At 31.2% G+C, this 11184-nt stretch overlaps 1 protein-coding gene across 1 annotated transcript; it reads left to right on the top strand.

The window, feature by feature from the left end:
• The first annotated feature begins 634 nt into the window (after positions 1-634).
• Positions 635-4391, top strand: LOC104901253 (uncharacterized). The gene is made up of 2 exons (XM_010688804.4): positions 635-1144; positions 2714-4391. The coding sequence occupies exons 1-2, from the start codon at positions 727-729 to the stop codon at positions 3949-3951; spliced, it is 1656 nt and encodes a 551-aa protein (XP_010687106.1). The 5' UTR covers positions 635-726; the 3' UTR covers positions 3952-4391.
• Positions 4392-11184: the final 6793 nt, after the last annotated feature.

The following is an 11184-nucleotide window of genomic DNA, read 5'->3' on the forward strand; positions in this document are numbered from 1 at the left end:
TGTGATTTTCGTGGTTGTTTCGAATTCTTTTTATGATTTTGTGATTTGTGAACGAACTAACTATGAAACTAAAGGGATATTACTCTTAAGTCACAGTTAAAAGCATACACAAACAAGTCTCGGTTGTTTGTTTTGGTTTACTACTCGAAAACCAATTTGTTAGCTTACGCTCAACATATGCAATTACGCACTTTCTTTTTTACTCAACAAAACATAATTTATTAATGAAGCTCGTGTACTATAAATACACGCCTAACTTAAAACCCTAGCACACTTTAAATCCTATCACAACTAATAAGATAAACACAAACTACGAAGATAAACAATAAAACTCAATCACACGCCTAAGATAAAACCACACGCCTAAGATAAAGCTTATCCACTCTTAGGATAAGAATTATTATATCTTGCCTCACTTAGACTCTTAATAAGACTTAATGACAAAGGAATTGAACTCCTAAACATAATAGGATTCCTTTGTCACTCAAAACAGCTAAAATAAAAATAAAAACTTATAAAACAAATAAAATACAAAGTTTACTAACAGAACTAGGACATTTGATAAAGAATTCTAACAGAATTAGGATTTATAGAAAATTGCCATATCCCAATATATATATCAATATCCCATATGTATCACATAACCAGTATACCATAAATCCCCAACATATAGCAAGAAGCTAAGAAGAGGGGAAACACCGAAACAGAAAACCCGGAAGAGAAGGCATGACAGGAGATGACAACGAATCGAATCAAGTTACAATAGCTTCATCAAGCATCAACTCTGTATCTGCTGCAAGCAGTAGCAGCACCAGAGCAGATCTCGATGTGAATGACACCAACCAATCTCACCACCCAACAACAACAACAACAATCGAACAAGAAGCAAAGCAATATAATCAGAGAAGAGCTGAGCCTGATTACAGCAAGGCGAAGACTTCCGTGTGGTGGGATATCGAGAATTGTGCGGTACCCAAAGGGTGCAACCCTCAATTTATTGCTCAAAACATAACATCTGCTCTTCTTAATTTGGATTACGGCGGGCCCGTGACGATTTCCGCTTACGGCGATACCAATTATCTCCCTTCTTCTGTTCAGCATGCCCTTTCCTCCACTGGCATCTCCCTCCACCATGTCCCTGCTGGTATAGTAATATATCTACTTTTTTTGGTTGTTGTTGTTGTTGTTGTTGTTGTTGTTGTTGTTGTTGTTGTTGTTGTTGTTGTTGTTGTTGTTTGTTGTTTGTTGTTGTTGTTGTTGAATTTATGTTTTGATGTTTCTTGTTGAAAGTCATATGATAATGGTATAAGTGGTATAATGAACTAATAGTTAGTCAGATTTCAGTTATCTTGTCAATATTGGAAACTAATAACAGATAATAACTTGAAACTATTTAATTTGGTTTCCATATATTTCTTTCTAAAACTAGTAACTAGTTTTTCTGGTTTTCATATTTTTTTTTGGGTTTTCTAAAAACTAAAAACTGAAAACTACCTTTTGTGGTTTTGATTTTTTTGAAAATTGAAAACAGAAAATGTTAATAAACAGGCCTTTTTTTGTTTTAATTGATTTAATTGTAGGTATGAAACACTTAGAGGGTGTTTGGTATGAAAACTTTTGATGTAGGAAACGGATTCAAATAAGCGTTTCCATTTCTAATTGTTTGGTATGAGTGTTAAGTAACAAATACCGTTACCGGAGGGAAACATAATCCCCCCATTTGTTACCCTTATCAAACTAGTGGAAACAAATCACGTTTCCTTCCTCAATCATAAACCTCTCAATTGTTTCCATTCCACTAGGATACCAAACAACTATTAAAGGTAAAGGTTATTATTTCCATTTCTCCTCCTTATCAAAATCCTTTCCATTCCGTTTCCATTAATCTCACCAAACACCCCCTTAGATTATATACGTACATGATGATTATGCTTCTGGCTTATATGTTTTTCATTATAATTGTAGGTTCTCTTTTATCATACTGTTGTGTTGTGTAGGATCTCATATATGCGGTTATTCGTGGGTGATTGCACGAGAAACATGAATAATTCTAGTATGGATATTGGAAATTGAAACACTTGAGTTAAAGTGTAACAAGGAATTGAAAGATATACAGACTGCATATTAGATCCTACACAAGGGAGGATGATGCTAACATAGTAGTATGATAATAAAAGCTTACAATGGTAATGAAAAGGACATCAACCTAGAGCATAATACACATCTAGGAGTGTAGTTTAAGCATTGAAGGATGCCGGACATATGTAATCTACTCCTTGATTTGTGGTTTTTTTTTTTGTCAAATCCAGTATATGCTTTCTTGGCCAATCTAGCATTTTGATCCAGTATATGCTTTCTTGAACAAATTTGCATTCTTTCTTGTCATACCAGATTCTCCTTACCACTTTGCTCCCTCTATCTGTATGTGTTCACTTTTCCTCTGTCACTTTGATCCTTTGAGAGCCGTTGCATTCACTCTTGCTATATTTTGATGCCTTCATTTGCTTCATTTCATAAATAAAGTATTATTATTGTGTTGTTGCCGAGTTTGCCACCATCATAAGCTTAAGATATGTATCCCAAAGTTACTTTGAATTGTATACATAACCATTTCAACAGTATATCTAAAGCTGGGATACGGCTTTTTTTTGTTTATATTGGTAATAAACTTAAACTTAAACTAGTGCCAAGTTGTATTTTCCACTTTGATCAGGTGTTAAAGATGCAAGTGATAAGAGGATTCTAGTTGATATGTTGTTCTGGGCTGTTGACAACCCTGCCCCCGCCAATTATCTCCTAATTTCTGGAGATCGTGATTTTTCAAATGCACTCCACCAATTGCGTATGAGAAGATACAATATCCTTCTTGCCCAGCCCTCCGAAGCCTCTTCAGTGCTTGTTGCTGCTGCCAAAAGTGTGTGGCTGTGGACTAGTCTGGTTGACGGTTCACCTACTCTTACTGGAAATGATTCCAAACCACCTGTCAATGATAATAACAATAATGATATAGTCATTGATCAGGAGGCATACCTGAAAGCTAAAGTATCTGCAGATCTACAGAGGGAGATCAGATTGAGGAATAGGAGGAAGAGAAAAGAAGGGGAACGTCATACCCAACATGGTAAGTTTTCTAACAAGAAGCCTAGGGGAGATCTTCAGACAGGGAAGAGCCAACGTAATGCGGGGGGAATCCCGAATAACCAGAAGCAGAACCAGCAAACCCAGGGAGGCAAAGTTAAGAGACCCTATAAGTGTCGGAAATGTACTTCAAATCATCCTGGGAGAGACTGCCAAGGTAAAAAAGTGCATTGTTTCAACTGCGGGATATTAGGACATCGTGCCTATGAATGCTATAGCAAATCGATGAACAAACAGAACCAGGAGTTCCCAGCAAACAAGAGCAACTTCAGCAATATCAACTTGTGTGCTAACAATGGTGAAGATGGAGGTCAAACTTATTACAAGAATCAAGTACCAGTTGGAGAAGGAGACAACCATGCAAAATCACCAGTGACAATGGCTATGAACGATGCAAATCAAGCAAGCAATGGTGATAATGGAGTAGGTGATCCTACCTTGCTGATCAAATCTATGAACAAACAAGACCAGGATTTTCCAGCAAACAAGAGCTACTTCAGCAATGGTCAAGCTAGCAATTTCAACTTGTATGCTAACAATGGCCAAGCTGGCGGTCAAACTATTAACATGAATCAAGCACCAGTTGGACAAGGAGACAACCAAGAAAAAACACCAGTTACGAGAGCTATGAATAATGCAAGTCAAGCAAGCAACAGAGATAAGGGAGTAGGTGATCCTACCATGTTGATGAACCAAGCTCAGACCACTATAGAGGAAACATCTTTTAGCAATAGATTTCTGGGAAGGATGCAGGTACTGTTTAAAAAATTTCAACGAGGAACTACAACCACTTCGAGAATTGCGATGGGATAAAAAATTGTGGTAGTATTTAGAAAGGCTCATGTTCAGTTTATTGGACTTCATGTATTCTGGAAGAGAGATTTATTAGACTTCTTGTACATTGTATCAATTTATCGGACGTCGGCTCAAACTGGTGGTCTGAATAAAATCTTTGGCCCTCCAAATGAAAATAATATTGAGCTTTAGCTTTTCCTCATCCTAGAACGTTCACTGATGAGTGATTTCAATTCCATGAAGATACCTATCTTCAAGTGTTCTGCTCCTAGTGATGTTGTTTCAGCCATGTCTATAGTGGCGCTAACTCATATACACTGTCATTCTCGTGCTTTTCGTACACCGGCATTCCCTCTTAATGGCGGTTCGTTTTCTCTCACTAGTTCTTGCAAGTTCTAAAATTTCCTTGTCTTAACTCATTGTTTCATTGTAATTATTTTTATATAGTATTTGAACTAGTTTTCCACCCGTGCAAAAATGCACGGGAAGTTTATTTTTTTAATTTAATTTTTTATATCAAATAAGAATGTGTATATACTCCCTCCGTCCCAAAATATAGTTCCCATTTCCATTTTGGGTGTCCCAAAATATAGTTCCCATTTCCATATTTAGCTACACATTTTTCCGTAATTTGCCTAGAAAAATCGTGTCCCATCATTTATTTGTTTCTTGAATTTTGTTTTTTCCTTTGTTTATTCAACCAAAATGTTACAATTAATGCTCTTTCACCAATTATCTCCATTCTCTCTCCTAAAATCATCTTTTCCCATACAACATTTATTTAAATAAATAAAAAATCTTTATTATCCCAACTTGCATAAATTACCGTGAAAAAAGGGAAATGTGAACTATATTTTGGGACGGAGGGAGTATTATATTATACATGGTAAAACACTGCAAGTTTACATGTAGCATTTATTGAAGAGGAAACACGAAAAAACCCTTTTATCTCAACGAAGTGAATGAACATCACAAATGAATTATTAAATGACAATAATAATAAGAGTATTTTAAAAACATTTTGAACCATGTCTTTGTACTATACATTTGTGGTAACATTTGAGTTTTCACGTTCTTCATCAGCTATTAATGTTTTTCAAACCCTTTTTGCTAATAACTCTTGATATGACTATATATATTTGAAATTATATGATACGTCCCTTGAAATCATGGTGTATCTGTATTTATATAAATATGTAATGAAATAGTAAACATAAAAAGTAGAGCAGGCAACCAGCAAGTTGGGCTGGCAATCAGTTCAAGTTTGGTTGGATTTGCTTTCGGGTTTACTACACATTTAATAAACAGGTTGAAATACTCAACCCTGACCCGACCTATTTGATAAGCGAATTACCCGTTGAACCCATTTAATCATAATTAGTATTATACAAAAAATTAATTATTTTCTTAAAAGTATATATGAGAGAGTTCACTGTTGAAAGTATGCATGTTTAATATTTCTTATAATAATTGTGACCAATTTTAGCAATATTTACTTTTTTAACCAAATTTAGATTATCAAAATATTTTCGAGAATTTTCTACATATATGTAAGTTAATAAAGTCAAAGCATGTCAATTTCGAGTCGAAAATGTCAACCTCAACCTACCTGTTTAATCAATGGGTTAGAAAATCGGTCAAAGTTCCAACCCTAACCTGCTTATTTTGGGTTAGGTTCGGGTCGTATTTCGTATTGAGTTAGCTTTTGCAAACCCTACATAAAGTAGTGACATTATAATTTACATGTATAGTAAATGTAAATTACAAAAAAATTAAAGAGAAAATACATTTTTCAATTTAGTTTATTAAAAAAATAACATGTAACTCATCTTATCAAATAGACAATAAATTCATGTATATTGTAATATATAAATTATATATATTGTAATGTTATAAATTTTTCTTCTAATATATACCTAAGAAATGAATATAGAAATATCAGTTATTAATGTTCATCAAACCCTTTTTGCTAATACTCTTGATATGACAATATAATTTAAAATTATATAATACGTCCTTGAAATCATGGTATATATATTTATATAAATATGTAATGAAATAGTATAAACATAAAAGTAGAGTAGCAACCAAGTTGGGCTGGCAATCAGTTCAGGTTTGTTTGGATTTGCGTTCGGGTTTACTAAACATTTAATAAACAGGTTGAAATACTCAACCCTGACCCGACCTATTTGATAAACGAATTACTCGTTTAACCCATTTAATCATAATTATTATTATACAGAAAATTTCATGTTATTGTAATATATAAATGAAATATATATTGTAATGTATAAATTTTTCTTCTAATATATACCTAAGAAATGAATATAGAAATATCCTACACGATATTATGATCTTGTAATGAGAATCGTATAAATTAAAATGGGTTTAACCTTAAACAAAATAACTAAATGGGCTTGTTATCTAAAATGATATAATATTGTATTAAGAATAGTCTAAAATTGGCTTACAACCCGTGTGATGCACTATACTGAAATATAAATTATCTATAATAATCAGTATTATTATTATCTATATAAATGATTAAATGGTACTAAGTTAATAGCACATACATTGCTTAGGTTAATTTAATTAACTTTGAGTAACATTTAATAGTCAAACTTGTTCAAACTCGCTTTAAGCTCACATAAATTTTCTTACAATGAATCTAATTGTTTATATCAATATTGTTACATATTAAAAAAAAAATATATTCCCCTAGATAGCATGGTTTTCATTTGCGGGTCAGCAAAATATGTGCTGATAATTAATATTAATAACATATATCTAAGAAAAAATATGAAAACCCAAAATATTTCAATTTAGAAATTGAATATTTTGTGATATTTACATTAGAATCATGAAGTGATCATACACAACTAAATATTGAAATAATTTAAGAAAGATATAAATGAGAAATAAAAGATTAGATGGCTTTTAAAATTTGTTACTATTGACTTGCGAAATAATTTACATCTTGACTAACTGAGAAATAATTTATATTAAGATTATCAGGACCCGTGCATAATGCACATGGATTTTTTTTAGTTCTCAAATAGTTTTTCTTAATTCCAAAATTATTGAAGTGACCACATTTAAAATTGAAAGATTATAAATTGTAAATTTATATTTCATGATATAATCTTTTTATTAGGGCTGTCAAAATTAAAGCTGATCAATATGATAACCCGTCTCGAATCTAACCTGAAAATTTCGGATTTGGGTTAAAATTTTAACCTGAAAAAAAAGATGGGTCAGCCCAACCCGACCAGAAAAAATAATGGGTTATGTTCAGGTTGAATTTTGAACCTCAAAACAATCCGAATAATCTGACTTTGAAGTGGGGTCAAATTCAAGGTAGGTCAACCTATGTTTATCTAACTTGTATTAGATCAAACTCGTTTCTTGAATATTCTAAATTTGATTAAGTTGGTATTTGAATTTAAGACTCACTCAATATGTTGAATTATTGCAATGATTAAATTTAAAATCAAGTTATTTTGGGTTGGTTTCGGGTCAACCTGAAATTGAAAAGGTCGGGTTCAAATTCTAATTTTCGACCTGAAATCAGAATCAAGTCAAGTTTGGATTAGGGGTAAGTGACCTGAAATAGAAATCAGGTGAACTTGAAATTAATCCAACTCGAACTTATTGCTACCCCTACATTATTAATATAGACAAATGACACGTAAAGATGATTATTGTATACTACAATAATATCTAATAATAATGTACTTTACTGGAGTAATAATTAAGAAATATAAAAAGTTGTGAAAATTATCAATCCCGCAACTCCAACATAAATTGTCTACATTATAAATCAAAATCTACGACTACGTAAGTTACATAAATGGTAATGTAAAATGGTAAGTTATATCAATATTAACATTGTTTATTTTTAGTTAGCAACTGTGCCGGAATTATACACGAACTAATATGATTGTAAAGTACTTCCATTTGCTGAGTGAAACTTACCAAATTTATAAGATTGTAATTGATCCATTTTACACGTGGCACTAAAAAAATGAGAATAAGTATAATGATGACATGTGGCGAAATGAGTAATAGCTTGACACATAGGCAAATTTTTCTAGCTTTATATATATACTAGCTTTTAACCCGTGCAAAAATGCACGGGAAGTGCTATATAGATATGATTTGGACTTGCACATAATGTACGAAAGTGTTTTATTTATTAAATAGTTGTTTTTGTTCAAAATTTATTGAAACATAATTTATTAGAATTCATTTATATAAGGTTGAAAGAATATGAAATGTAAAGTTATATTTTATGATATATAAAAAATCCTTTATTACAACATTTTAAACTTTTAAAATCTTATACATCTATAAATATGTAAATGAAACAAAAAAAAATATACCAAAATGCGTGGGAATACTTTATTTTATAAACTCAAGATTATATGATATTTCTCTTAAATTCATGGTCTGGATGTTAGCTCATGACTTAAGTTTTTATAACTATATCATGTATTAAAAATATATTTTATAACTGGCTTATGACCCGTGCGTTTAGTAACTGATGTAGCTAATGTCATGATAAAGTGCATAAAAAGTTTTTTGTTGATTAGAACTGGCTTATGACCCGTATGTATTATTTATTAGTACTATTTTATGAAAAGTTACTGAATAGAAAAATGGTACATGTATTGTGAAAATTTCCAAAGTGGAAAATGGTGCATTTATATGGTAGCACATGAAGTATTACATTTATAAACTTTAAAAGATACATAGTTAACTCATTTCCAATAACAAAGATATAAATCACTACATTTTTATTTGATTTTAAATAATATTCGATATCGTTATCAAGGTATGAGGATTTCAATAGTATTTACGCCCATCAAATTTTTTTCTTATAAAACGTTCGAGTCTAGCTACAAAATGGGCTATATGTAGATTTGAAAAAAAAAATTGAATTATTAAAAACTAAATATTTGTAAAAAAACTGACCATGTTCGATATGAATTTTCAAATAAGTTCCTAACCGCTTATATACACCCAAATTACATATTCTCATCGTTTCACCCAGACAAAAACCACCGTATATAGTATCTTACCCATACATTTCGCAAAACTAATCGATTTGAATTTTTCAACCCAAACTGCCTTGTTCTTAATCTCACCCCAATTGCCGAACCAAGAGCCTACTTACCCAAATATGATTTGTATCATATAGACCCGTAATTGAAATACTATCACTTGCATTTGACCCAAGAAAAGAAAAGGGAAATAAGTTGCTAGTGCTCAAATAATGACTCATGTAGAAAACTTACTACATTAATTGTGTGTAATGATTAGGTTTGTAGACGATGGAATGACATTAACTCATATTCTATTTTATCATTAGGTAGTATAAGTATATTTTTTAATTGATCATTTATTTTAGATCATTAAGATCAGTTTAGCATTCATATCACTATGCATACATGCTAAAACGTTGTATAATTGATCATTAGGCAATATAAGAAGAAAGTACTCTAAATAATTCATGATTGATCTTTGTATGATGATCATTGCTGATTTTTCTTTCTTAATTATTGAGTGACTGCTCTTGGAATTAGTTTATGATATGCCCTTAGCCATATTGAATGAGAATGAAGTTACGGGTTCATAGTTTCCGTTTCCTCTTCCTATAAGTATATGGGTAGATACTTAGATTGATTCCATATTTTTTATTTGGTTGGGTTAGGAGTGAGAAGCTATGCAAATGGAGTGAAAAAGTTGCAATATGATGAAAGTTTCCGGAATCAAGAACAACACCCTCCCAATTAACTGATATCAATTTTGGCGATTCTTAGAATTTAAATATGTGCATTGATCAAAAGTATATTACGAATATTTACACTATGAATTTATGAATTTAAATATACGAAGACTAAGCATTTGACAGCCAAAAGTATATTATGAATATTTACACTATGAATTTATAGACGGATTTGATTTCATTACCTATAATAATTCAATCTTTTGATGTTAAGTGAGGGGCTGATTATGGCATTATGCAATCAAGGAAAGTGAGAATCACCAAGCGACACATGGACATTTATTCTGAATTTCTTACATGTGGCAGTTTTTTTTTTTGGGAGGATGACACATAGAAAATTTAATGACAGCTCGACATGTAGGCAAATATGACTTAGCTTTTTATATATATATATATATATATATATATATATATATATATATATATATATATATATATATATATATTATATATTATATATATATATATATATATATATATATATATATATATATATATATATATATATATATATATATCTTAAATTTGTTAATTAGAATTTAAATTGGTCAATAAGTTAATTATATATACAGAAACAAAATCATTCAAGATGATTGCAATACTACCTAATCTATATTTGTATGCTATATGATCTTACGTTGATTGCATACCATATATAATCATCATATTTCCTTCTACAAATTCAGCCTAAATCTTTTAATTCAATGCAAATATGGGTATAAGAATGTGGCATATGGACAAAGCCATGACACGTGGCAAAATAAAATGAAGAATGATTGTGGGCATAACACGTGACATTGATGTCTAAATAGATGACAACTCAACTCATTTTTCTAGGTTTATATATAGATATAGATTTTGTTTGGACAATTTTCAATTTGATTCTGTTAATTTATGGGATCTTGAATCTCACTTTGCACGAATATAATCTGAATCATTATTTGAAGGAAAAGTTGACTTCCTAATCGGTCCGTTTGGTAGTTGGTCATAAATGGTTGTAATGGGAATGAATTTGTGTATAAATTTGTGAAAAATATCATTGTCCATTCCCATGGTAATGCTAATTTATCCTAAAGTGTCCATTTTCCTTCTTGAATTTTCATTGAAGGTGGTAATGAGTGGTAATAAAAATTGCTTCCCCTTGGAGACAAAAACACAAGTTTAGGGGTGAGATTGCTTGTCCGTAGAGAAAAAAATACCTCCCCATGGAGATTTTAAGGGTGCTTCCCTAATAAAATTACATTTAAAATCCATTCCCATTGCCGCAATCTATTAACGACTATTAAACAGGCTGAATGTGTTTTTCCCCTCTTTGATCAATGCATGTTTATTCTCATGCAGACCTTTAAATTATTTTCTATTGATATCTTTTTCTTTGTTTTCTCGCATGTATCTAACACTATATGGTAAGTTTCTTCTCTGTTCAACTACAAATTTGGCCAGAAATCTGTTAAATCCTTCAA

Source organism: Beta vulgaris, chromosome 8 (genome assembly GCF_026745355.1).
Source record: "Beta vulgaris subsp. vulgaris cultivar EL10 chromosome 8, EL10.2, whole genome shotgun sequence".
NCBI lineage: Eukaryota > Viridiplantae > Streptophyta > Magnoliopsida > Caryophyllales > Amaranthaceae > Beta > Beta vulgaris.

Excerpts from the sequence above, each read along its gene's own strand:
- LOC104901253 (XM_010688804.4), top strand. The coding sequence starts at position 727 with ATGACAGGAGATGACAACGAATCGAATCAAGTTACAATAGCTTCATCA. Across the intron at positions 1,145-2,713 it reads CCTCCACCATGTCCCTGCTG|GTGTTAAAGATGCAAGTGAT; the intron begins GTATAGTAATAT and ends CACTTTGATCAG.